The 27392-nt window shown below is 42.0% G+C and overlaps 2 protein-coding genes across 4 annotated transcripts in view; both read left to right on the forward strand.

Moving 5' to 3' along the window:
* LOC139210494 (cullin-9) overlaps positions 1-17863 on the forward strand; it is a 38003-nt gene extending 20140 nt beyond the window's left edge. The window contains exons 22-45 of one of the 2 annotated variants that reach the window (XM_070840491.1): positions 415-548; positions 1061-1246; positions 3121-3150; positions 4173-4318; positions 5076-5258; positions 5913-6070; positions 6176-6374; positions 6669-6840; positions 6966-7111; positions 7310-7436; positions 7527-7732; positions 9423-9676; positions 11412-11529; positions 11749-11997; positions 12101-12241; positions 12521-12685; positions 12990-13153; positions 13238-13331; positions 13429-13503; positions 13755-13865; positions 13995-14112; positions 14195-14328; positions 14686-14777; positions 15629-17863. In XM_070840491.1, the coding sequence (XP_070696592.1) occupies positions 415-548; positions 1061-1246; positions 3121-3150; positions 4173-4318; positions 5076-5258; positions 5913-6070; positions 6176-6374; positions 6669-6840; positions 6966-7111; positions 7310-7436; positions 7527-7732; positions 9423-9676; positions 11412-11529; positions 11749-11997; positions 12101-12241; positions 12521-12685; positions 12990-13153; positions 13238-13331; positions 13429-13503; positions 13755-13865; positions 13995-14112; positions 14195-14328; positions 14686-14777; positions 15629-15851 (3625 nt within the window). In that variant the 3' untranslated portion in view covers positions 15852-17863. The remainder of the gene's footprint in view (positions 1-414; positions 549-1060; positions 1247-3120; positions 3151-4172; positions 4319-5075; positions 5259-5912; positions 6071-6175; positions 6375-6668; positions 6841-6965; positions 7112-7309; positions 7437-7526; positions 7733-9422; positions 9677-11411; positions 11530-11748; positions 11998-12100; positions 12242-12520; positions 12686-12989; positions 13154-13237; positions 13332-13428; positions 13504-13754; positions 13866-13994; positions 14113-14194; positions 14329-14685; positions 14778-15628) is intronic. The other variant, XM_070840492.1, reaches the window with a different exon arrangement.
* A 2260-nt stretch (positions 17864-20123) lies between these two features.
* LOC139210749 (interferon-induced, double-stranded RNA-activated protein kinase-like) lies at positions 20124-27334 on the forward strand. Of its 2 annotated transcripts, none has more exons than XM_070840891.1 (10): positions 20124-20279; positions 21856-21943; positions 22542-22594; positions 22706-22825; positions 22928-23041; positions 23759-23960; positions 24871-25020; positions 25343-25447; positions 25765-25827; positions 26885-27334. In XM_070840891.1, the coding sequence occupies exons 1-10, from the start codon at positions 20215-20217 to the stop codon at positions 27023-27025; spliced, it is 1101 nt and encodes a 366-aa protein (XP_070696992.1). In that variant the 5' UTR covers positions 20124-20214; the 3' UTR covers positions 27026-27334. The 2 variants fall into 2 exon arrangements, with proteins under 2 accessions (XP_070696992.1, XP_070696993.1); XM_070840892.1 differs by having other exon boundaries at positions 25346-25447.
* Positions 27335-27392: the final 58 nt, after the last annotated feature.

Raw genomic sequence — 27392 nt, forward strand, 5'->3', positions numbered from 1 at the left:
TATCAGAGAATGAGCGGGTTAAAACAGACGTACGCAGAGGGAGATCCTGCCCTGCAACTAGCCATAAGTCACATCACCTGTCTGTCACTTAAAGAGGCCACGCCCTTATTTATGCATAACTTTGCTCCTCAGTATTATCTAAACATGTGAGTTATATGAAAATTCACCCCCTGTACAGTTGTCACAAATGGAGAAATTAGCTATATAGGCCAAAACCTACTTTTTGTTCCAGACTGTAAACATGTTTATTTCTGCTGTGAACTTAGACATTTAACATCGAGGTCAGTAGAGATTGACTCGCTTTTAGAGCCTCAAATGGCCAGTCAAGGAACTGTAGGTTTTGGCACTGCATTGGCTTTATTTTCCAGCTAGTCCGTTAATACCCACTGTATGTGTGTCTGTGTGCATGCGCAGACTGAACAGCGCTCTGAGACACGAGCAGATGTTTGCAGACCGGTTCCTGCCGGACGCCGAGGCAGCTGAAGCTCTGGGTCGAACCTGCTGGGAGGCTCTCATCACCCCCATCGTCCACAGCATCACACTGTCAGGTACACACACATACACACAGAGACACACATACACACATATTCTTTCTTTCTAGAGTTGTGAGGAAACTCACTGACCCGATGCATTAGGCTAAGGGTTAACCCTAGCACTAGCCCTAGTGTTAGCCCAAGCCCCTTACCCGACCCATAACGATCACAACCAAATGCCTGACCCTAACCTAAACATAATTCAAACCTTAACCTTCAAACCAAGTTTTAACCCTCAAATGGTCCTTAGAAGTTGTGAGGACCAGACAAAATGTCTAAAATGTCAAAATGATAATGATGAAAATTTGTTCTCGTAACTGTACAAAGAGGAACACATACACACGTTCACACAGCATCACACTGTGAGGACATACTGGCCAGTCCTCACAGTGCGATGATCTGTGCGTGTGTGTGTGTCTGCAGAAATGTCCTCATTACCATGGTGTCCAACTGAAATTGGTCCTCACAAAGGTAGTAATACAAGCTCACACTCTGTCCCTCTCTCTGCTCCCTCTGTGTTTACCCAGAATCCTCTGTGTCCAGCCCTCTGGCCTGGCTGCTAAGTGAGTACCTGGATAACGCTGAATCAGCTCGCCGCTGTAAGAGCCGGGCAGCCATCTTTAACTCCAGAGTGAGGCGCCTCACACACCTGCTGGTCCATGTAGACACAAGCCGAATGGACGGTGAGGAGCTCAAACCCCCCATCAAATCAAGTGAGTCTCCGTGTCTGCCCTCACACAACTCTGGGCTTACTATGATAGTTTTGTTGTCCATCATTTCTACCAGTTAAAACAACATTACACACCAATATCTGAGGTGTGACATCACAAGACAAGATGTCGTCATAATCCAGTGGAGCCAGGGCCAAATTCACAAATAAGACAATTGTTGATAACTAGAAATAACCTACAAACAATGATCTTTAAAATCCTTGAACATGCAAGGATCAGTAAAACCTCATAGTGACACCACAGGTGAACAGCGAAAAAATGTTATTAACAGATATCACAATTAAACTCCCCCATAGATAGGTATCCATCCAAGCACTAAGTCATTTGAATTACATAAAGAAAAGAAAATCTAAGGATATATTCTTGATTCTCTCTTATTTTTCTTACAGCTATAACTATATACTATTATTCACACCTTTTACAGTACATTTTGGCTTCTGTCGGAGTACAGATTCAGATACAGTAACAGAATATGTTACCAGTGGAGCAAATTAACGGACAACACAGAGGGTTCTCTTATTTGCACACTCATATAAACTCTGGCCCTTGCCAATATATAATCAAGCCAATTTTCCCAGAATCTGTTAGATTTGTCAAGTTCCAATTTTCTGATAACTTTTTTTACTTGCAAGTGGTGTAATTCTAAATGTATATTTTGTGAATTTCAGTCAAACAGTGATGCACACTGATCTGGACTCTGTGTTTGTTGATGAGGTCTCATCACAAGAGCCGACTGATGAGCTAATGCTAGCAGGGACCACGCGTATGGTCTTTCGTGTTACTGGGCTGAGTCACTAAATTTCTGACTCTACAATGTCCTCATCTGACACAGAGACAGATCCTGGAGTCTGACCTGGCATCAGTTCAACCTGGTGCTGACAGTCTGTCGCTGTAGGATCCCCCTCCACCGGGGTAGTGAGATTCTCATCTCAAACTAGTTTTCAGCAGCAAAAGATCCAGCTCTGGTTCTAGAGGGGCACCAAAAGGCCAGTGGGCGGGATTATGGTAACCAACCACGACAATGTTTGTGACGGCCGTTTTAAAAAAAAAAAAAAAAAAAAACAGAACTCAGCATGTGTGTAAAATGCAAACAACACCGGTCTGTGGAGGACAAAAAGCTTGGCGCACTCTCTCAACGCCAGGAACTAACGGCAGTTGTTGTGCTTGAAGGTGGCGCTGGTGCTCCTGGGAAAGCAGAGATGTACATAGTGACATAATGACGTGGCTCTCTAGCTCTTAGAATAGCTAATTGGTTCTGAAAACATAAACAAATTGAACCAAAAGTGAACCAGAATCCGGTCTGTGAAAGAAAGGGGGTAGCAGAACTGCATGTTCTCAGCATGCAAAACAATGACACCATTGCAGTTCAAATGTTTCAAATGAAATTTAAAAAAATGGGATGTTTCAATTACATATTGAAGTGTCCCCAGACTTGAGATATTTTTCAGCCATATGGCCAGACCTGTCCGTACAAGATGGCTGTACAGGGATCCTCCAAAGTGGTTGCCATTCCGTCATTTCTCTTATAATTAAAAATGTCAGAAGTCTTAGATACGTTTCTTGATCCCACATGCTAAACAAGAGGGTCACTTAGACCAAGAAAGAAGACAAAAAAGGAGTAAAGTGTTGTTCGAAGGCAGAATTTATCAGTTTACACAGTAAGACAATAAAACAGTAAAGTGTAATGAATTAAGGTGCCGTCACTCATTAAAAACAGTCAAATCTTGTTATGGAGAGAGGTGTACATAATGAAAATGATGATGATAATAAACTAGCTGCACAGGTAAAGAGTTCAAGGGTTAATGCTGAGTGTGTCCTGTCGTCCCCTGTGTTTAAAGAGTGTTTTTTGATTTCAGAAGGTCTCAACCGAAGCAAAGAGCTGAAGAGTAAGTAACAGCTGAGTTTAGAGGCCAGTCTGCTGTATTTTGTTTGTTTACACTGCTCTTACATTTCATATGTCCAAATGAGGACAGGAAGTGGCCACGTCGCCCCCTGCTGTTTGATCCCACAACCGTCAGTCCATTCTGACACACCGTCTCCTTCCTGTTGGTTCACAGTCTTACATGATTTGCTGACATTTAAGTTTACGGCTCTCAGCCCGTCTGTTCCTCCTGAAGACGTAGATCTGTAAAACCACCTCACAGATATATCGTTCGATTTCACTGTAGTAAACAATGCATTTATATTATATTTCCAGCGGCAGATGGAACCACCACCACCACTACTACAGTGGTGCTGTAGTGAGTGTTTGGGGCAGCAGGACAGTGTCAACTGCATCTGATCAAAGTAGTCAACTATAAGTGTTTGTTTTTGCCACTGACAGGCTCAGGTTGTTATAAATGTTTGATAACATTATGGAAAGAATCCCTACAGAGACAGACCTGTAACATCCTCCAGTGGTCTGTGAGGTAAAATTAGTGTTTTTGTCAACGGAGTCTGGTGTCTTTGAAGAGTGTGATATGAAAAGACTGTTTGCGGTTAAACAAAAAAGTCTGTCTCTGTAGGGATCCTTTCCAAAATGTTGTCTCTGAACATCAGGCTGATGAAAAGATGTTTGATTGAAATCCATCCAGCAGGGGGCGCCAGCTGACACTTTCTCCTCCTTGTCTGAACTTACTGAAACATTCAGCTTCCTTCAAACAAACCTGAAGTCATCAGGATGAGTTCACACGCCATCTTTTTCTTTCAGTTTGGACTGCTCTTATTTTGACTGCAGACTTCCTGTTCCCATTGTAGTCATGACACTGATGTGGTTTCTTTTCAGATGGAAAAGAAGGACAGAACAGAGGCACTGCTTTATCTTTATGTTTCTGGCTGCAGTTATCATTTCTGTTTCATTTTTCTGATCTAAGTTTATTCAAACTTCATAAAATTCAGAAAATCAACCTCTTTTTAATTTGTCTTCCAGATGGTAAAGAAGGTAAAAACAAAGACACCGCTGCGGCCTCTTCTTCCTCCTCCTCCTCCTCCTCCTCCTCAGCCAAGCCCAAAGTGAAGAGCAGCAGCAGCATTGCAGGCATCGCCCTCTGTTGGCAAGGAGTGGTACAGCGCCAGGTTAGACACAAGCAGCTTGAATACCAACCTCATGCATTAGTTTCATTGAATTTCAAATCAATAAACACATACATCTTTCAACATCAATATCAGAAATAGGAATATAGGAAAAACAGAAAAGTTTCACCCCAAAATAAAAAGTGTGGCAGTAGATAACATGTCTATTATATGTACATACCTAGATTGTACTGGACTATGACAGGAAAAGAATAAAAAGTGCATACTGATCGAAGCCAATGCCTTCTTGGGACAAGCGAGTTTCTGTAAGAAAGAATGTAAAGGCGTCCAGAGTCTTCAATATTTGTCTGATATATCAGTCAACTTCTCCAAAGGAAGAAGAGCTGATATTGATGATATCCACTTACTGACTGCGTGGTGGACCATCGCAGCAGGAGACATTTTTTTAGCCTAAAATGCAAGAATTATTACAGAAGAAAGTCTGTATGTGTCCAACCAAGTGGATAAGTGCACCTTTGTGTATTTTACATTCATAACTTCATAATTAAAAATGTGTTCCTGTATAGAAATTGAAGTGCATTCCTGGAAGATACCAGTGCTTGTTAGAGTTTTAAAAGCTCAGTTTTTTAAAAAGAAGTCACCTTCTAAATTGTTAAATTTACAATAAAATATGTTCTTTTTTGGACATCTTTACAGATCACACTAAAGCTAAAGCTGCTCTTAAATACCTCTGGATTGCTATCAGATTTGGTTCTTAGAGGATGAATCCTGATGATTTTAGTGACCCCTCCCCCCTCAGGTGAAGAAGTTTCTGGAGTCGAGCTGCAGTCTGCCGGACTTCGTGGAGCGTTACCGGACTCTGTACCTGCGGCTGAAGAACGCCATGGAGGAGCTGTTCGGACAGCAGACTGCCTTTGTCCTCGCCCTCCGACACGGCTTCTCTGCCGCGCTTCTGCAGCTGTCCATCCTCAGAGCCATGCACGTAGGTCCCAACCAGACCAGGAGTCTGGTTTATCTCTAACTAGCTTTAACTAACTGGTTTAACGATCTGCACACTAGATTAAAGCTTCAAAAATGTTACTGTGTAATGGTTAAGATGGTTTACATAGAGTAAGCACTTTCTGAGTTATAAAAAATGTACTGTAAATAAGAGCTGAACTGATTAAGTGATCAGTTGATCACCAGAAAATGTTGTTCATCATAAAGCAAAAATTCCCAAGAATTTGTCAAATGTTAGGATTTGCACTATTTATTTGTCTTAAGAAAAAGTAAACTGAATATCTTTAATCAAAAATTAGCAATGTTAATAAGCCACATAGATTTTAGGACATGATGACATTTTATTGACAAAGAATTGATTGAGAAAATAACTGAAAATCCAAATAATTGTTAGTTTGTAATGTGTTTACTTTCAAAATTTAATTGGAGAATAAACCCTTTGAGATGCACCATCTCATTTTAAAGCACAAAAGATGGAAGTTAACCTACATTTAGACAGGAAAATAAATAGATAAAGAATGATAATGATAATAAAATGAAGCTATATATGACATGGTTTGATCCAGATGTTGTCCAGCTTTGTCTCAGGTGTCTGTTGACCCGCACATGTACCTGTATGTGGTGTTGTGTTGTGCAGGTGAGCGAACGTTTTGCTCAGTACATAGACCAGATGATCCAGGCCAGCGGGGCGGCGTACGGCAGCGTAGAGACTCTGGAGCGGCTGCAGCAGTTTCTGGAGCCGATGCTCTTCCTGTCGGGCCTGGAGCTTGCCAACACCTTCGAGCACTTCTACAGGTGTGAGGCCACAACACCAGACTGAAAACAGACACCTGAGAGCACTATCGGGAGGTTCTGACATATCACTTCCACCACCACTATCACTACTTCCTCTCTCTCCAGGTACTATTTGGGTGACCGGCTGCTGGCTCAGGGGAACGTGTGGCTTGAGACCGCAGTGATTGATCAGATTGGCAGCTGCTTCCCGAGCCGCTTCCCTCAGCAGATGTTGAAGAACCTGAGCGAGTCAGCCGAGCTGCAGCAGGAGTTCCACCTGTACCGCCTGCAGCAGCTGGACCGATGCCTGCAGGAGCACAACCAGGTCAGCAAGAACCCACAAAACCTCCTCGAAGTTATTATTATTGATTCCACAGAATTCTGAAGAGTGTGATTCTCTCCATCTTCGTCTCCTCAAGCTTTTAACGTGTAATGAGTTATTTGCTGTTTTCCCCTTCATATCAGTTATTAATCAGAAACTCGCGTCTTCCGTCTGAAAACGTTCTGCTTTTAAAACAAACATTGTGCACAAATGGAAATACACAATACATCAGTGATGAATGTGACGTGAGAAGGACAAACATGTTTGATGCAGTTTGTCCTTTTGTTGTTGCTGTAGATGATGGAGGAGGAGTGGGTGGAGTCAGAGGAGGAGGCCGAGGTTCAGGTCCTGGTTCTGTCTCCGCGCTGCTGGGCTGTCTCCTCGCTGTGCTTCCTAGACGAACCCTCGAAACATTTTCCAGCCGAACTCTGCTCCTACTTGAATGAGTTCACCCAGTTCTACACCCACAGTCAGTACCAAGTTACCCAGTTCTAAATTATTATAAACTGTTCTTACTTTTGTTATAAGCTAGTCTTATCTGTAATGTGTGTGTATATATCTCTTATGTGTGTAACGTGTGTGTGCCTCCTTCAGGTCAGTCCATGTATGGTCTGAGTCACTCTAAGCCTCGCCGGCTGCAGTGGACGTGGCTCGGTCACGCTGAGCTGCAGTTCGGCTACTGGACACTTCACGTCTCCACGCTGCAGATGTTCATCCTGCTGCAGTTCAATAGCCAAGAGGTCACATACAAACACACAAACACTCCATTACAAATACAAGTCCTGCCGTTTAAGTAGAGGTGTTCTCAGCTTCATGTAGTTGAAGTGCAAGCAGTTAAAGTTCCCATCAGGCCTCAGCAGTCTGAGTCAGACACATCAGATCTTTTCAAAGTTCCCTGATGTGTTCACTGACTGTCGCCTCTCTATGTATCTGTGCAGGAGGTTCCAGTGGACGCTCTGCTGCAGGCAACCGGCTTGTCGGCTGCTGTCCTGCTTCACGCTCTGCTGCCGCTCATCAGCGAAGGAGGACCACTGACCTGCAGCCAGCCCACTGAGCCCAGCCAGGGTCCGACACTCACAACACACACACACTGCTGTCTGTCATCATCATCATCCTCCTCCTCTCTGACTCGTGCCTCCCTCTGTCTTCTCTCAGGTGTGTTGCGTTTGAACCAGCAGGTGGCCTCTCGCAGTCTGGAGGGCATCCCCGCGTCTGTCCAGCTTTTGCCCAGACAAACGTACCTGAATGTGGACGAGGACGCTGCCGGCACGCTGGAGAGGAAGAGGAACTACATTTACTGTCTGATCGTCCACATCATGAAGCAGGAGAAGGAGATGCACATCGACAACCTGGTCTTCAAGGTCAGAGGTCATGGAGAGCAGCTGCAGGTCTTCAGGAGGACTTCAGTGTTTTCAAACTTGGGTCCTATTTGTACATATTCTGTTGTCTAAGTGACTGGTAGGTACAAGAAGTGTTGGAATTGGTCCAGTAGATCAACCAGCAGCCGCCAAATGGGCTGTAACGGCTGCAACATAATCCTTTGGGACAACTGCACCTGATCAAAGTATGTTCACTAAAATCGTTTCTTTTTTCCACTGACAGGCTCAGATTGTTAAGGATCCCTACAGAGACAGACCTGTCCTTTTACTTTAGCCACAAACAGATGTTATATTGCTCTCTTCATCGTCATTTTACCTCACAGAACACAGGAGTCGCTGCTTCCTCAAGTAGTTAGTTTGTTTGTGCTATAAACCTCTGTGAGTTAAAATGACTGTTTTTGTCAATGGAGTCTGGGAATGATGGGGTGCAGTTGCCCCAAAGGCTCACGTTGCAGTCATTGCAGCCCATTTGGCAGCTCCTGGCTAAAGTGAGCTACTGGACCAATTCCAACACCTTTTGTACCTACCAGTCATTTAGACGCCAGAATATGTACAAATAGGGCCCAGGTTTAAAAATAGCAGTTACCATTTGTCAGGAAATTATTTCTATAAGACAAGAACTGTATTTTCGCTGTTAGTTCGTGCCATTAATTTCCCAACACACAATATAAACTCTGAGACAGAGATCTCAGTTCAAAGTTTTACTTGCAACAGGCAAAGATCTACATCTGCACTGAGCAGTCTCAGTGTCTTTCAAGCATATATGCAACATGTATAAGCAAAGTTCCTCCTCTCAGCAGTCCTCCGCCGCACCCTGCTCCCTCTCCTCCTTGCAGGGGCGGTTGGTGGGAAGCGCAGGTGTCCTGGCTTCTCACTGTTCAAGGCCTTCTCGAACTCTTCTTTATCTCAACAATGCAAGCACAGTCTGATACATCCTACACCAACACACATCTCTTTGGTCTGTGTAAAGGTCACAGCAACTATCACACAGTCCTGCATCAGGCTAAAACGTCATGATAATAAAGCATAAATGTACTAACATAAAAATGTATTAGCATAAGCGTGTCTGCACATTTTCTATTTCCTAACACCATTCAACAGACTGATGCCACACCCACACTCATGGAGATGCGCCTGAACGTGTTACTATTTCTTTACGTTAATTTTGGCAGACAAAAAAAGAGAGAAAAAGTAAAAACTCCACCCCCTCCTCTTCTTCTCCCCCTCGTTCTCTCCACTTCCAGAGGACATCAATATCTCTGATTTCCATCCAGAATAGACCTCCAGAAATCAACTTAGGAATCAGAGAAAACAGAGGCTGCAGTACCTGCCTGAGAATCTTACCATGTGACACTGAAGTTTCCTTTAGTGTCACACTAATCCAGTGATAGTTGTCTGTACATCTATCTACTGCAGACAGGAGCTGCTGACTGCTGGTGCAGTTCACTTTAGTGGTGCTTATTTTACTAAATGTGAACAAATGTAGGCTAAAAGTACAAGTAGTAGTTGTAAATGTTTCTTTTATTTTTTGCATTACTGAGGTTCAGAGTGTCAGGTTCAGATCAATTTGCCCTGCAGCACCACCCTCAGGACAAACCTTACATGTTCAGCACCACCTCTGGTGAGATAAACCATCAAGATGTTGTTCTAATACGACTCTGGTCCCTTCTAGGTTCTGGACTCGTGCCAGAAACAGGAAGCGTCTCGTTCACCGGGCGCAGGGCGTTTCAGCTGCAGCACCAGTGACGTGCTTTCCTGCATCATGCACGTCATCAGCAAAGGCTGTGTCCGACGCAATGAGGAGAACCCGCACATTGTTGAGTTCCTGCCGGAGGATCCGTCCACGCCGCAGAAAGGCCAGGCCCAGTTCTCCTTCAGCCGGGCCGAGACCAGGAAGGACGGTGCCGACAGCAGGGCAGACATCAGGTGTGAGCGTGACCTCTGACCTTCCACAAACCGCCAACTCTCTTCTGTTTATTTACTTCATTTAGTTACGAGAAGAATCTCTTTCTACTGTTTGCCCTTCATTCCTTCACTTTGTAAGTCTCATCATCACCACCCTTGTCTCCATCCATCCCCCCGTTTTCATGGTGTTTAAAAGGACTGTACGCTGTTTTCCTGATATTTTTTTTTTTTTTTTACCCTGTAACCACATATACTGTTAACTTAAATTGTTCTAATCAGTTTTTAGACTTCCCAGCCAGCATTCAGTCTCAGTTTTGTTCTGATCAGTTGTGGTTTTGTATTAAACCAGTTAAAACATTGGTAAAGCTTCGTTTTCTGGGTCTATAATATCCTCTGAAGACTTATTGATTTGGTGCTAATGGTATGGGAAAAGAAAAAGTCTTTATTTTGTTGTATTAGAAGCTTTATTTTTCATTACATTGAAATCTTTGCTCCAACAGACACATTTCCTGTTTTTTTTTTTTGTTTTTTTCTGTCGACCTACTGAGCTCTGACCAAAAGACTCTCTGTAATTGAAATTAATGCACAAGAAGTGAACCAGTCACTTTCCTTATAATTACCACCAAACGTTCCCTCCAACAAACTTAAATTAATGGGAAATTACAGATTGAGCTGTAAAATAAAGTTTTACCGAAACAATAAACTTTTAGCATCAGTTCTCTCCAATTAATAGAGATCTGAGTTCAGTGTTTTTGTTGTTCTTCAGTATGGCTGCTGCTCAGTTCAAATTCAAACAACAAAAAACAACTTGGTTAATGAATCAAACACTCTGACAACCTGTGACTCCTCTAAAACAGCCAAAATGTAAAATGTTTAATTTTCTACAAGAAGAAAATAAAGAAGACATTTAAACTTTGAACCTGCTTGTTGCCTTTTGCCTTATTTTGTAAAATTAATATTATGATTAATTGATAACTTTTTAGTATAATTTACCTTTCAAAACATCAAAACCTAAATTACCTTTTTGATTTTGATCAAACTGAGCTGCAGCACGACTTTGCACGCAAATAAACAGAAAAATAAAACTAGTAATAACAGGATTTATATTCAATGTTGTTGAACAACTGTATGAATTTCATAACTAAAACAATTTATAAAAAATGTTTAACACAATCAACAAAATATTGTGGCAACATTTCAAACTAACAAAGTGTTTAAGATATTAAAACGTGAAGTGCTGCATCTCAGCTCACTCGTGTTCCAGTAAACATAATTCAGTGTGTGGGAAGCCAGTGAGGGGTCTTTTGGGGGATTGTTTTTGTCTTCAGGCGGTGGCTCTCAAACTTTATCTATCATATCCCCCTCTGGAAGCAGTTTCAATTCAACCATTACCAATATTAAGGGAACAAATCAATCAAATCTAATTTGAATACAATCAACAACATAATGAAAGTGGAAACCAAACAGAAATAAAAAGACACATGAACAACTTCATATTTACTTCACAGTCTGCTTAGTGAGAATCACCTGCTGCCTGTCAACAGTCTGTCGGCATGAAACCAACTGATAGTAACTTAAAAGTAACAGTTAACAGCTGTTTGTCCAGTGTTTCACAAAGAAAAAGAAAACAAAGTAAACTTGAACATCATTTTGAACAAAATAATAATTAATAACATCTCCACCAACAAACGGCTCTGCAACCCCCCCCCTTCCGATCACTGCTCAGTACGAACGTTTCTCTTTGTGTGTGTTGCAGTCTGATGTCGGTTCCACGGAGGTTTGAGGACGGCGTTCTGGATGCGGTTCTGTTCTCGATGGGCCGGACGATGACGCAGGAGGAAGTTCGTCAACTCATGCAGAGGACCGTCCAACAGGTCAGACTGTTCAGTCTGTAAGGTTTGTTTGAATCCAGCGTCTGCAAAACAAAACCTCAAAGGGACACAAACAACCACAAGGACGCAAAACAGCTGAAGACACGCTAAACCACAACAAACAACTACGAAGAGGCGCAGAGTGACTGAATCCACATACAAATTGACAGCAAACGAGCACAAAGTGATACCAGTCAGGTGATCCTGTCTCTGTCCCCTCAGGTGTCGGGGACTCTGAGTCTGGACCTGGACCGGGCCGAGCACCTTCTGGTTCACTGTAAATGGAATGTGGACCTGCTGGTGCAGCGCTACACCGACGACCCTGACACCCTCATCATGGCCGCCGGCCTCAAGTGCCGAAATCCTCAGCCGCCACCAAGCCCCACCTCCACCTGCCCCGTCTGCCTGGGACCCCGCACCAGCGCCATGGAGACAGTCCCCTCACTGAGTTGCATGCACTACTGCTGCAGGGTGAGACCCTCTCCCTCTCTCTCAGTCTGACAGATCCAGGACATGGTGATGGTTTCAGGGTGGTCTCAGCTTTCTGACGGTCCTCTGGGTGTCTCTGTTTCAGTCCTGCTGGCAGGAGTACCTGACGGCAAGGATCGAGCAGAACCTGGTGATGAACTGTAACTGTCCGATCACAGACTGCCAGGCCCAGCCCACCTCACTGTTCTTTCTCAACATCCTCACCGACAAGGACACCATCGCCAAGGTAACGAACGAGTGGAAACAATCCAGGTTTTAACATCGTTGTAGATGAAATGATGTTCCAGTGTTACTCATGTGGTAGTTATTTTATTATTTATGTTTTCTTTGTATTCCTGTATTTTATAATTGTAATTATGTTTTTTTGGAGCAGTTTCCTGCAGGCGTAATAGCTTTCTGATCACATGATGCGATCCAGCCTTTTTTACTGGAATTAATCAGTTGTCAATGATGTCGGTGTGAACTTGGACCTGAACACTTCCTCCCTCCTCCTCCTTGGTGTCAGTATGAGAACGCCCTGCTCAGAGGCTACGTGGAGTGCTGCTCCAACCTGACGTGGTGCACCAACCCACAGGGCTGCGACCAGATCCTCTGTAAGGAGAACATGGGCAGCATGGGGACCTGCTCCAAGTGCTGCTGGTCCTCCTGCTTCAGCTGCAACTTCCCCGAGGTCAGAGGTCACAACACACACATACACGCACACGCGCGCACACAGCGGACAGGAGAGGGGAGGGCTGGAGAAATGTCAGCAAGACAGGTGGACTCCTTGTTAAATTCTGAAAATGTGTACTTTACTTACTAGCTTTCGGTTGTACGTTACTATGAAGCAAGTTTGCTCAAACATCAGCCCCAACTCTGTAACTGTGTTTACTGGCTCAGGTAATGCAAATATTCGCTTTGTGTGAAGACCCAGTTTAACTGTATATGTAGTTTTGTTTCATGTTTGATGGGCTAACATAGTAGCACCCCCACAGGCCCACTACCCAGCCAGCTGCAGCCACATGTCTCAGTGGATGGATGATGGAGGATATTATGAAGGGATGAGCATGGAGGCTCAGAGCAAACACCTTGCCAAGCTGATCTCCAAACGCTGCCCGAGCTGCCAGGCCCAGATTGAGAAGAATGAAGGCTGCCTGCAGTACGTACACTGATGGGGGGGTGACAGGAGGTAGGCGGAGGGGGATGGTGATGATAATGATGATGTTTATTCTTCTGTCCTTAGTATGACCTGTGCCAAGTGTAACCATGGTTTCTGCTGGCGGTGTCTGAAACCCTGGAAACCTACACACAAAGATTACTACAACTGCTCCGCCATGGTTGGTTCACACAGTCACATGATTGCAGCCAGCGATCAGTCCCTGATCATTTATCCAGTATTGTTTGTGTATTTTTTAATTTGTCATGTTGTTGCAGGTGAGTAAAGCAGCACGGCAGGAAAAGAAGTTCCAGGATTATAATGAGAGATGCACCTTTCACCACCAGGCCAAGGTACCACGCCATTAGTATTATTAGTGGTAGTAGTAGTAGTCATAGTAGTAGTAGTAGCAGCATTGTTATTAATATAATAACAATGCTGCTACTACTATGACTGCTGCTGTTTTCACTGTGGGGAGCAGTTAGTCCACAGTTAATAGTTAGTCTTACTTTAGCACGAGGTATGTTAGTAGTGATTCAGTATGACGTGTAATAGTATTTAGTATGAGAGCTTCATGACTCGACCAGTCTGGTTCTTGTTGCAGGATTTTGCCATCAACCTGGAGAATAAAGTGTCGTCTATTAATGAAGCTCTGCAGATGAAGTCTTTGACCTTCGTCATCGACGCCTGTAAAGTCCTTGCTCAGGCTCGTAAGGTAACATTGTCATCATCATTGTCATCATCATCATCATCATCATCAACAATCACAACCAGAGACTGTGATCTTGCTGACAGTAGGGAGTTATGATAATTGTGTTAACTGTGCCCTGCTCTCTGCCTGTAGGTGCTGGCCTACTCCTGCGTATACAGCTACTACAACCAGGAAACAGAGAAGATGGACGTGATGGAGCAGCAGACGGAGGCTCTGGACCTGCACACCAACGCCCTGCAGATTCTGCTGGGTGAGACTCACATTCTCATTGTCACAAACAGAGTTTCTGCTGTTTGGGCTGATCTGACCCTGTTGGCTGGTTGTGTTCTCAGAGGAGACTCTGCTGCAGTGTACTGACCTGGCCTCGTGTGTCCGGCTGCTGAAACCTGAACACCTCAACACCGGACTGGAACTGATCCGACGCATCCAGGAGCGCCTGCTGGCCATCCTGCAGCACTCCACCCAGGTAACCAGCCTTAAGTCTGTCTTATTGACATCTGGCCCAAAACCAGCAGAAACTGGTGTGGAACCAATTAACATCTAATTTAAAAATCAATCTTAAAACTGGTTCATAACCAGAAAGTAAATAAAACTGATTAAAATGGTCTCAAAATGATTGTGGACTGGTTATAGACTTATATCAACCATTGCCAATCAGTCTGATTAAACTGATTAAACACATCTGATTTAATCTTTTTTAATGATCAAATTCCCTCTCCGTTTCTGGAGTTTCTTTGCATCAACATCTTGATAGTTGAAGTTCTGAATCTATTTTTTTTTTAGTTTCATCACTTTCAGTTTCCTGTGTTTCTGTCTGATTCAGGACTTCAGGGTGGGTTATCAGTCCAAGAGCAGCCAGGAACCAGAAACCACTCAGGCCTCCAACCTGTCCAACCACACCGACACCAACAAAGTGTGAGTACAGCACCAGATAACCAGCGTTAACGCTCACAGAGGCTAACAAGCTAAAATGTGTGTCATTGTAGACAAACTGCACCAGTTTTCAACCAGACAGATTTGGAAACTCAGAAACTAAACTCCACTAGAGTTCAATAAACAGTCAGGTCAGTTTGGACAAAAACTGGACAAATAACATGAGTTTAAAAAAGACCTAATGATTGTTTTCCATAATTGTGGTCCATAATTTGGCAGAAAAATTTAAAAACAAATGCAGATTTCAGTTGCCCAAAACCCGACTTTTACACATTCAGATTGTTGGCTTTGTTCAACAAGAAGTTGAGGAAGACTAAATAACGTTCCAAAGTCAGGCTAAATATTAGCGAGGGAAAAACTAGCATAGCCACTTTCACAGGAGTCCGTTGACCTCTGACCCCGATTTTCAGTGTCTAAGAAATGACGTCACAATGAGCAAAAATACCAACGTAGGGACAGGCAGGCCATTTAAATTACAGAGTTCAAAGGGCTAATAGATAATGAATTGCTTACTGAGTTTATTATTGTTATTATGTAGGTATGTTTGCAGGTTGTGGGTTTATTGCGTGTATTGTATTGTATTTCTTTGTGATGTATATTTGTATACACATGGAGAGGGTAAGGGAGGGGTAAAAAGAATCAAATGAGCATTGATACCAATACTATATAATAAAATATTTCGAAAATGAATTACACATATGACAGCCAGAGCGTTTTTATAAAACTATCTAATCCCACTTTGCACTAGAACACATTTTTCCCATTTCATATTGTGTGATGCCACTTTGTAATAGTTTGAAGCATGTGGAATGTGTTTTCTGCTTTGTTCTCAGGTCAAAGTCGGACCGAGCGTCAGACTCAGGAGACTCGGACAACAACAACAACACGGGTGAGGAGGGTGGAGAGGAAGCGGAGGATGAGGACGACGAGTATGACGAAGAGTATGTTCCCGAGTGGCACGAGGACTACGACGAGGACGACATCGACGAGGACGACTTCTTCTCCGATGACGACGAGTCCGAGAACCTGGAGAGGGACTTCAGCCCATTCGACTGATCCAGACGGGCAGAACAAAAAACCTCCCAGAGTCGAGGGAAGAGAGAGAGGATGAGTTGGGTCCCGCCATGGCCCGCCCCCTCCTCACATCCATCCGACGCCACCTGAGAATGTCAGGAAGGACGGGAGGCGATCAGAGGGACGTCCTCCTACCTGAACCTCCCCACCCCTAACACAGCTGCACTTGCTTTTTCACTTCCTGTATTTTACCTTCTGTGTTTTCATAAAATCAAAGTATGGGAGGAGACGAGGGTCACATGAAGACAAAAGTTCTGAGTTTAATTTTTCACTTCTGAGAGAAAAAAACGAGACTTGAAAGAAAAAAAAATCCTTAGTTTAGTCTTTAAATAATGAGAGTAAATGAGAAATAAATTCAAAGTCAACTTTGACATTAAAGTCATGATACATGACTCCTTTTGTTCTTTTTCCCTTTCTTTTCCACCCTGAAACCAGTCTGAAACCAGTTTAAACCAGTCAAAAACAGTTAAGACTCAGTCTGAAAACTGTCCAAAAAAAGTTTAAAAGTCAGTCTAACAGAACTCAAAATACAGTTAAAACCATTTAAACTTTAAACTCAGTGTCAAACCTGTTTTAAGAATGTTAAATACCAGTCCAAACCCACTTTAAATCAGCCAAAATACTCAGTCTGAACCCTATTTTAAACCACAGTCTGAAACAAGTGTGAAACAGGTCAGAACCAGTTTAAACTCGGTCTGAATCCTGTGTAAAATCAACTTAAGACCAATATGCCAGCGATACCAATCGGTCACCAGTCTGAAATCAGTCTTAACCTAGTTTGAATAGGGTCAAAACAAAATTCAACAATAAGTCCGCAATCACTGTAAACCCACTGTCAAACCAGACAGAAACCAGGGTAAAACTGGTCTTAAACCAGTTTAGTTAGTTGGTTAAACCCCTTTTGTAACCGGTATAAAATCTGGTTCCAGTCAAAATGGTTTGAAACCTTATGAAACAAACTTTTGTGTTAATAAAGTTTGTTTGAGAGCGTCGACTTTCGCTCTCAGAACTAAAGTTAAATGAAAAAAATTCAGATTTCTGGTGGTGATTTCTGATTTGATGATTCTGCCTTCAATCTCAGATTTGGTTTATTAATCTCAGAACTTTTTCTTTCTCCTCTTCGTCGTGGTCTGATGCCTTCTGCGTACTGAAGCACCCAGTCTTGGCCCTGGTTCTGGATCTCGGGGGTTTTGGCGTCCGACAGCGATGAAGGATCTTTTCCTGAGGAAGTCTGTTAGTTTGTGTTCACAGAACAAAATCTTTGTGTTTGTTTCCTGCTGCTGCTTTTTGGAGTAAAAAAAAAAATAAAACAGAAAAAAGGGATTAGTAATCTGGAGTCAGACTGTTAGTCCACATCTCAGTCTCCTTCTCAGCCATTTGAAATATCTTTGTTACGTCGTCACACGTTCTGCCTTGATTTATTTTGACGCTGGAGGTTGCCTTCATGTGAGAGTAAACAAAAGAGAAATGATTAGAAATGCATCTTCCTCTGTAACAGTTTTCACATTTAGATTTTCTCACTAAAGTTTTTTTTTACATATTTGTTTGTAGAGTTGGATGTTTCTATGCATCTGAAGAGAGATTGTGGCGGGTTTAGCCCTGAGCAGAGTGTCTGCAGGAGCTGGACGTTCTGACATCAGCCTCCCAAGTGTCACTGCAATAATTGATCGATCGATTTATCGGCTCACCGTCGCGACATTTGCCGAGCAAAGACTCTGCCAGTCACCTGCTCTGTTTTCTGTCTTTAAAAAGGACGTTTGTTAGAAGACATTAGGGTTTGCTGTCAAGCAGTCTGCGATCTGCAGGAGTTGAGGGATATCTGATATTCCAGCTCCTTGTTTTGGTGTAATTTTGAGAGATCCTATATTCATATTGATGTTCTTTCTGGTTTCTTTGTTGGAGTCGGGCGACTTCAGCCAGCAAACTAAATAAAAGCTTTTTCTGCTTCTGCAGGACGACTCTGATTTCATGCTCAAATAAAACACTTTATTTTAGCCTTTAAATGTCCTTTGCTTCTCTTTTAAATCCAGATTCATTAAATTTAGCACAAGTCTGTGAGGGATTGATTCATAAGGGCTCCTGTTATTGACTGAATCATTTTTAATCCTTTTTAAATTGGCTTCAATCTGTCAGTTGAAGTATTGTTTCTCAGATTTTCCTAAAATGAATTAAAGACAGAACAGTAATAGTAGAGCCTTTAATCGGAGCCTTGTTTTTTCATGTTCTGGTGTCTAAATTACTGCTAGGTACTAAAAGTGTTGGAATTGGTCCAGTAGATCACCTCTGCCGGCAGCCACCAAACAGGCTGCAACATCATCCTTTGGGGCAACTGCACCTGATCAAAGTACGTCCACTAAAAGTGTTTGTTTTTTCCATTGACAGGCTCAGATTGTTATTCTAAGTGTCTGACAGCATTGTGGAAAGGATCCCTACAGAGACAGACCTGGAAGATCCTTTTAGTGTAATGTCAAACAGCTGTTCTGTTGCTCTCTTCAAAGACACCAGACTCCATTCACAAAAACCGTCATTTTACCTCACAGAATACAGGAGTTGCTGGTCTAGTGCTGCCCCAATCAGTTAGTTGTTTATTACATTGCGTTGGTTTGGTGCTTTAAAGGTTCCAAACTAATCTTTTAAAACACAAAGGTAACACAAAGTCCCAAATTCTGCATGGTAGAATTACTGTTTGGTGGATTTGAAGATATTGCTTCTTACCAGACTCCATTAACATTTTACCTCACAGAACAAAGTTGCTGGTCTAATGGCGCCTTAATCAGTTAGTTTGTTTGTGTCATTGTGTGTCACATAAATATTGTGTTGTATCTGAACTAATCTATCAAAGTCACACAATAACACAAACTAACTGATTGTGGCAGCAGGTGACCAGAAACTCCTGTGTCCTGTGAGGCCAAAGGACAACTTTCTGTCTCTCTCTCTCTGTCTCTCAGGTTAAATAGCAGATTACCGAACAAATTGAAGATGCACACTACCACCTGCTGTACAGGAGTGTGTGACATTGCTTCATTTCCACCATGTGTTGGTACAACCAGCTTGCAAATCAAATCAAACTTCCACAGTATGAGCTTGCACTGTGTTGCACAGCTCCGGGCATTCAGACACCAGTAGTGTCTGCTCCTCGCTCTACACTGACCCATGATTCGTCGCCTCCTTCTGTTTGATTGGCCAAAAGTTAATGCATTATATGGACTATTGTTTTCCATTAAAGGCGGCAGATGGTTGTTGCATTGATGCCTTTTGTCATGAAAGATTTCTGTAACTATTTATGTGGAAGCTTCTCTGTGGCAGTGTTTTGAGTGTAAAATGTGCGTGAAAACCGAAGCACCAAGATAACATTTCATTTTGTTTTACTTTAGGTATCAGCCATACAAAAGTGCTTTGGGTGGATTGTTGATAGTTTTGCTCAGTAGCTATAATATCAAGATCACTCTAACTGATTTTCCCAGAGGTCAGTCTATACTTGCAGTAAATGCCTTATTTTCTAGAACCAAAATAATACAAAGTGAGATAATGGGAAGCATCCAACTGTCAGACTGATCCCTCTGTTCATTTAATCATGGACTGTCATAGATATGAAACAGGAAGTTAGGAAGGCTGGAATCAAGGATTTCAATAGAAAGACAATAACAAGCATGGCAAATGTTTCATGCAGGTGAGTTTGTTAATTGTATTATCTGACTGTATCACAGAGACAGGGTGTATTGGGAGGATCTAAGCTGGCCCACATTGATGCAGAGAGATGTAGTGATGCACAACACTGAGGCTGAGAACAGGAAGGGACACAGCAGATTTACTTTTCAGAGGAAGCTTTGGTTCTTTAACGTGGACAGCAACGTGTCTGAAATGTGCCAGTCGATTATGTCCATCGCTGTAGTCTTTACTGCCATCTGCTGGATCAGCAGCATCAGATGTGGAGAAGACCAAGAGGGAGGCCAAGCATGATGCAGCTAAAATGCTCTGGAGTGAGCCAAAAGAGGTCAAGTAAAATAAGACGGACTTGGAAGAGAGCACTCGTACACCTATGAAGCATAAATATATGAAGTGTGACAGTATGATTAATACAAGCAAATGCTTAAACAGTAGGCAGTAACATCAGTCATCACAAGCATGATTATTTATCATATTTATGCTTCTGCTACTTATACTTTTACTTTGAAGTCTTCTATTCCTAAGGGGGAACTGCGTTTCTCGCATCGACGTCACGTCAGTGGAGAAATCGAAACCACCAGGGACGCAAACACGCAGGAGTGGGAGCTCAATTAGGACAGAAAAGGAAAAGAGAGACACAGTGAGCATTGTACCTTCGTCCTGAGCTCGGCCTGGTGTGATGGACTGGGACAATTTTCTGCGCTGCTGTGAGCTCCAACATGAGGACCCGGGCTCCAATGAAATGTGAGTTATAAACTGTTCTGTTACTGTGCGCATCTGGTTATACACTGTTCGGGGGTGGGGTTAGTTCATGTTATGGATGATAACTACTAAAATACCGACTTCTTAGACAGAGATAACCAACTAAATACAGAACAAAGGTGTCCGAAAATGGAACTGCGTGATGAAACAGAGGCCAGCTCACTCTTTGGACTTGTTACAAGTTGTTTTGTTTTGTTTTCTTATAACTTTTTACACCGCAAATAATCATATATCTCTATATATGTATATATATATCATCATATATATATATATCTTCAGATTAGGTTGGACAGTTGGAGTTGGCTCATTCCCTGTTTCCGGCCATCCTGTGGGCGCGACAACAGGATGGACTGATACGGTCCTTCAACTGCGGCAGGAAACATGGCAGCTAAAAGAGCCATTTAGCTGAAATGGACCTATTTACCTCTCTGTACGTTTTCAATTCAAGTCAGTTGGCTTTATTGGCATGAAAGTTTTAACTACAAATAAAAAGCAAAATACAATTTTGAACAATGTACATTAATGTGAATTAATGTACATTAATATGGTAACATTCGCAGGATGGTGGAATAACGAGCCAAGTTGTTAGTAATGTGATTTATTACTAATCTTTGGTTACTGTCGGCCATAATCACGCCAACATAAATGACAGTACCGGAACAACTGAGCTGCTCTCTCACTCTCCAAGCTCGGCGATAAGAGGAGGACACCCGCACACACCGCACTCAAGCACACACTCTCGCCCCGCCCTCCTCCTACTGTCAGCCACTCACATGCCTAGCTCAACACATTCAGGAACAGTGGGACTTTTCAGAACAGCATTTAACACAACAACAACAACAACAACAGGGATGCTACAATATGAACATTAATATGACATTAAAATTCTCCATCAGTACACAGTAACATTAAATGTATTAGTTGGATATTAATACCTACTGAGTGAATACTTGATTCTGATTGGCTGCTGGGTGTCCGTTAAAGGGTGATAATGAACACCTATGAAGTGAAACTGTCTGTTCACGTTGAATGAGTAACCATAGCAACAGGGACCCAGTCAGAGCCTCTGTTTACAATTTATTGCCGCAACCTTAACAAGCCAACTTATTTCCACGCTGGTCCTTCAGTGTCTCATCCTCCGAACAGCACAGGATGGAGACTGTAACGCACAAGCTGCACATCGTCGCTGTCTGGTCGCATCTGACACAGTCCACTTATAGGGATCACATTTTGAATCTTGCTAGCATAATGTTAGCTTTCTGGCTAACAGCTGAGCACATGTGATCTATGAGCTGAGTGGACTAGAAATATCTCCTGTCGCCACGTCGTTTCTATGATCTGTCCTATTTAGTGGAGTAGTGAACGACATTTCCATTGCATAGGAACAACAGGATGGTAATGACAGTTCCAGGTGTTAGTTAAATCTATATATTTTTTCTTTTAACAGAGGTTCTCTGCCTTCATGTCGTCCATTAATTCCTGATAATGGACACCTCATTCGACATTATCCCTTACATACATGTATATAGATAACAAAGATGTGCCTGTTCCTCCACAGATTCAACCAGAGGGCAGACTTAAATGAAAATGTCTATCCTCATGGAGTGGGGATGGCCGATATGGAAGCCCGGAACTCAGTGGACTCAGTAAGATTACTGTTCCTCTTTGCTTAACTAATGCATGTTGGATTGGAGGTATTTTAAAGGAGCATGCAGCAGAAGCTTCTGCATCAGTTCATCAGATGAGTGTGAGTAACATCAACTATATGTGCTGTCTCAATGAATACAGTCAGAAGAACAGGGTGAATACAAGGACTATGGAAGCAACAAGACCAGGACCAAGTAATGCTAATAATGTTTGTGTAATATTAGATGCTGTAGATTTGGGGTTGGTGTGATGTCACGCCAATGAGCACAGGAGACTCAAAAATATTCATCAGTTTCATCAAACTCTTTCAAGACCCAAGTGTGTTCTCTCATAATCCTGAAAAGTCTTAAGTAGGCAACAAGAATAGTCTGCAAGACTGCAGCAGAGTAGCAGCCGGATGGAAAGTAAATTTTGCTCTTTTAGGAAAAACTGAGGCCTGTAAATATCTGTAAGTACTACTACTACTGATGATCTCACCCCACCCATGGAAAGACAATATACTGCTCAGCTGTTTTAATGTTACAGCAGTCTTTAAGAATATACAAGTTTTTAACAACAACAACATTTGAAATGATTTGTATTCTTTCTATTTTTAAGAACAATGTCAAGAGATTGAGAGATTTGCAGTGGGACACATCGATCCAGTCAAGGTATGAAAAAAATGTAGTGTGCATGTTTCATACTGATATGGTCTTGAATTCATGTCCCAATACATTTCTGTGTTTTTTACCTTTTTGCCCAAATAATGTTAATCTCAACAGGTTTACTTCAGATTTTACTCCCATTGAGTGTATTGGCACGGGATCCTTTGGTTGTGTCATCAAAGCAATGGATAAAATGCTGAAGAAGTATTATGCTGTTAAGATTGTCCGCTGTCATGAGTAAGTTTGCAGTAGTGCGGTTCCAGTGTGCACGGTAGCATGTTGAGGGTTTATGCTAGCACTTCGTTAACTGATTCATTTCCTCGTTCTCGTTTGGATCAGGAAATGCCTACGAGAGGCAGAGGCATTATCAGACCTCCACCACCGAAACATCGTGAGATACTACACGTCTTGGATGGATGATTCAGAATTCCCCCTCGCTCTTGTGCGCCACCTGTAAGTCTTGTGCACTTTAAGCATGTGAAGCTGTGTTTCCACTACATGGTTCCAGCTTGATTCGACTCTACTAACTTTTGGTACTCGTACTTTTCTGGTTAGATAGCGTGCCCTCAGTGTGTGTAGGATTCTTAGCTGGTCATCCTAGCAAAGCACCATTAAACTGCTGTTACATCATCGTCAACGTGACGTAACCCCCAGGAACTATGGAGGGATTAACCTTCGTGCCTTTATTTACAAGCTGTAACCTAGTTCTAACCTATATTTACTGCTAAACTGACAACCTCATTGCTTATCTTTCCCTACGTCACTACGTCCACTACCTTCACTATACAGTCAATGCTCTTGACCACGGTGAGGTTTTGTCAGCTACCTTTTTTAAAAATATTGCTCGAGTGAATTAAAAAATGGCAATTGCTATTGATGGTAGCTTTGTGCAGGACACCCTGTGTCGCACTAGTGACCATTCTTTCTCACCACTCTCAGTGATCTGCAGTTTTTTCACCTCACCTTCTCATATCAACTCTGCTCAGTTGGATACCAAAAAAGTACAGCCTATCAGGTATTATGAACAACTTTTGCTTCTGGAAAACCAGAACAAGTGAGTAGAATCGGGTCGAGCCAGTACTAGGCGGTGGAAAAATGAAATGAGACTTTTATTTCAACTTAGAAGTGAATTATATTTCTTCATTCTTAATAATCCTCTTCCTTTTCTAGGCAACCAAGTTCATCAAGAAAGTTCCTCTATATTCAGATGGAGTTGTGTGACACCAAGACACTTCGACACTGGATCAATAAGAAAAACACTGATTCTCTGCAAGACTCCAAGAGAAGAGAAGAAAGTCTGAGCATTGCTCTACAAATACTTAGTGGAGTTGAATATATTCACCTCAAGAAACACATCCACAGGGACCTTAAGGTGAGACCAGACACTACACTCTCAAAGCTGAAATAGAGGCTACCTGGCTGTGTGTGTGTGTGTGTGTGTGTGTGTGTGTGTGAAGAGAGTATTCAAATATTCTTTGAATAGTTCACAGTGCCTATTGATTATATCTTTGCTTGAAATGCACATCCCTATAATGAACCTGTCAAAGGATGGAGGACCTAGAACCAGTATGTTGTTCTGGTGCTCACGTGTGCAGTTACAGCACCACTTACTAGATGTTTACCCCTCACGACCATTTACCAATGAACACATGGTTATTCAGCTGGCGTTCGGTATTCAGCTGGATCCTGTCGAAACAAGCTGGTGGTGAAAATGTGCTGTTTGAAGCTACTGAACATGATTTAGTAGCAACACACAGACACCAACGTTAGCTGACAAACAGACAAATTGGGCTTTGCACACATGTACATTACTTGAACGTAACACCTGCAATACGCTGTCACCGTCTGCTAAGCTGCATTTTTTTGCATTACATGAAACTTATGGTTAAATAGCAGAGGGAGCTGGCTAACGGAAATGATGAAACAAAAACAACATGACTGATGCTTACCTGTGTTGAGGCCAGCTCAGTTTTATTTGTACCGCGCCTCCCCATCACACAGCAGAAATTGCAATTAGAAATTAAGAAAGTGGTGTTCAGAGGCTAGATTTTTTTATTTAGAAATAATCATTTGGGTAAGCATGAAGCTGCTAATTGGTAATTTATCTACTCAAACTGGAACAAGACAGCTCTTTCTAGTAAAAGCCACATACTGACTTTTGGCTTTCAGCCACAGGTGCCTTTTTTAAGCTCTAAATTCACCAGCTCTTGTGTTACTGTCCAACATGTGAGGAAATACATGTTTATTTGTCTCAATTTCTGCTTTTGTTTTTCACTGGTCAGCCTGAAAACATCCTGTTTGGACTGGATGGAGAGCTGAAGATTGGGGACTTTGGTCTGGTCACTATAGATGACAAAGATGAAGATAGCCCTGAGTGGGCCACCCATAGAACTCCAAACATAGGAACCCCAATATACAGGGCTCCTGAACAAGTGAGATGGTCATTACAGACAGTTACTTTTAATTTGTCAATGTTGTGGTGATAATGGGCTTAATTAGACTGTTTAACCACCATACTTAAGAATACTCGCAGATTTCCTGAAGCCCAGCCTCATCTATCTTTACTGTTGGCAGCGAAAGCTGTAAAATCAAAAAGTTTACATCCAACATGTGACAGCTTTTATGGCAATGCTTTATTTTAAAATGAATTGCAAATTAGAAGTCGAAACTTGATTTGCATCATGAGCATTATTAGAATAACATTAGGCTACTGAATGTTCCTTTAGTCTGTACTGTGATTTTATTCTATCACAGGAGAGGGAGGAGAAGTATGACCGAAAAGTGGACATATTTCCTCTGGGGTTGATATACCTTGAACTCCTTTGGAATCTCTCTACTGATATTTTCACGAGAGTAGAGGTGAGTCTTTCATAAACAGAGCCCAACGATTATTAGAATTTGACAAATTACTTGACCACAACATTATGTAGACCTACATCTATTATATACACCTAAAAACGCTGCTAAGTTTACACCAGTAGTTTATTTCTTTTCAGTATGATATGTAGCAAAAACAATGCACTGTAGATACTGTAGCAGATTTGATGAAACTTTATTGTTCTCCTTTAAATCTGTCACATATAATTTACGTGTTAATTTGTAACGTTTGATTTGATTCATTAATGAATTTCAGTCTAACAAATTCTTTCATCTTTTCATCACCGGATGAAAACCAGGTTATGGGCGATGCCAGAAGTCAGAGGCTTCCCAAAGAGTTTTCGCAGGCTTTCCCCCAAGAGGTAGATTACCATATTCCTCAGAGTCCGAATCAGCTTTATTCTCTAAGAATGTGTATACAAACAAGGAGTCCGCCTCTGGTTTTTCTACTGCTCTCATGTACTGACAGGAACAGCCATACAGCAAAACAAGGACAACAAAGCTGAACAAAATCAATGTAAATTAAAGGCAGAGTCTGCAACGTTGGAGAAACTAGCAAGAATGATTTTGAAAGTGTCCAGCTGGAAATACCCCAGGCCAGACTTTCTCTGCCACTGTTGTGCGACTAGCTTGCTAGCTTTAGTCTTCTGCAGGACTTTCTCTTTGTGCGCAATTAGTGCACTTGCAGCGTGTATAGATGTTTTGGTATACAGGCAGGTCGGCTGTCCGGTCACTTCGCTCAGGCCAAATGAAATGACAGGAAAATTTTAATTATAGCCCAGTAACAGCAACAGACACTGGATTTTTTTTCTTTCTTTTTCTTCTGTTTTGACTATTTCATTTACTGATTGCCGTCACACTGTTATGAGAATTTCAACCAACAACAACCAACAAAAACAGCTTCTGAAATAAGTTGCAGACCCTGCCTTTTAGCATATACATGTAATTGCTATGTACAGATATATAAAAGTATAAAACAGCTAAGATGCTTGAATAAATATGGGATGATTATGCACAGGTTATTGTATATACATGAGGTAGGTGGATATGTCAAGAACTGAATGTATACAGTATGTACAGTAGATACAGAATGCTTAGATTTGTATGCGACAATGGTGGTATGTAAAAAAACTGTTTAGAAACTGCAAAAATATAATTCAAAATTTAAAAATATTCTATTATCCCAAATGACAAACTTGCCACAGAAAACAGTATTTCCCAGAGTGAGTGAAGATGGTTGCCAACAGAGAAGCAGGGAGGCTGACATAAAGGAGTTTACAAAACATTACTGTCAATGTGAATGTTGGAAATACTGCAGAGTGAAGCTTCAGCAATATTGTGCTGACTGCATAGACCATATTTATTACTGTTGATACAAAGATGTCAGTACCAGTTATTTTATTTTTTTTTTTTTTGCAGGACCAGATCATTCGGTCGATGCTGAGAAAGAAGCCAAGAGACCGACCTGAAGCAAGTACACTGAGGGCAGAGCTGGACAAGTGGACTCAGACATGCAGCGCTCAAAATCAGTGTCAGGACGATGATATTTGTCTCTTGTGATGTCTGCTCTGTGGTTTAAAGAAATGAAATGTGTTATTGTGCTGCACTTATATCGTGCTTTAACCTGAGAAGTGTACAAAATGCTTCACAAGACCACACATGCACATGCACAGCAGTGAATAGCACTTGGGGGATCACTCCCCAATATATTTGATATAAATCATACATTGTATAATCAAGTGATTTTAAGACTTTTACATTAATTCACATCTGTCTAGCTCTTGTTCTAAAGAGAATGTGTATATGTGTAATTATTATATTTATATCTTATTTTTTCATGTAATAAACCCACAGTATTATGTTCTCATATTTTTGTGCAAAGACTCACAACATTGTTGAGTCCAAGTGATTTTCCCAGATTCCAGGA

This window comes from Pempheris klunzingeri, chromosome 12 (assembly GCF_042242105.1).
Source record: "Pempheris klunzingeri isolate RE-2024b chromosome 12, fPemKlu1.hap1, whole genome shotgun sequence".
NCBI classification, from domain to species: Eukaryota; Metazoa; Chordata; class Actinopteri; order Acropomatiformes; family Pempheridae; genus Pempheris; species Pempheris klunzingeri.

Excerpts from the sequence above, each read along its gene's own strand:
- LOC139210749 (XM_070840891.1), top strand. The coding sequence starts at position 20,215 with ATGGACTGGGACAATTTTCTGCGCTGCTGTGAGCTCCAACATGAGGAC. Across the intron at positions 23,042-23,758 it reads CTCGCTCTTGTGCGCCACCT|GCAACCAAGTTCATCAAGAA; the intron begins GTAAGTCTTGTG and ends TTCCTTTTCTAG. Across the intron at positions 25,828-26,884 it reads CGCAGGCTTTCCCCCAAGAG|GACCAGATCATTCGGTCGAT; the intron begins GTAGATTACCAT and ends TTTTTTTTGCAG.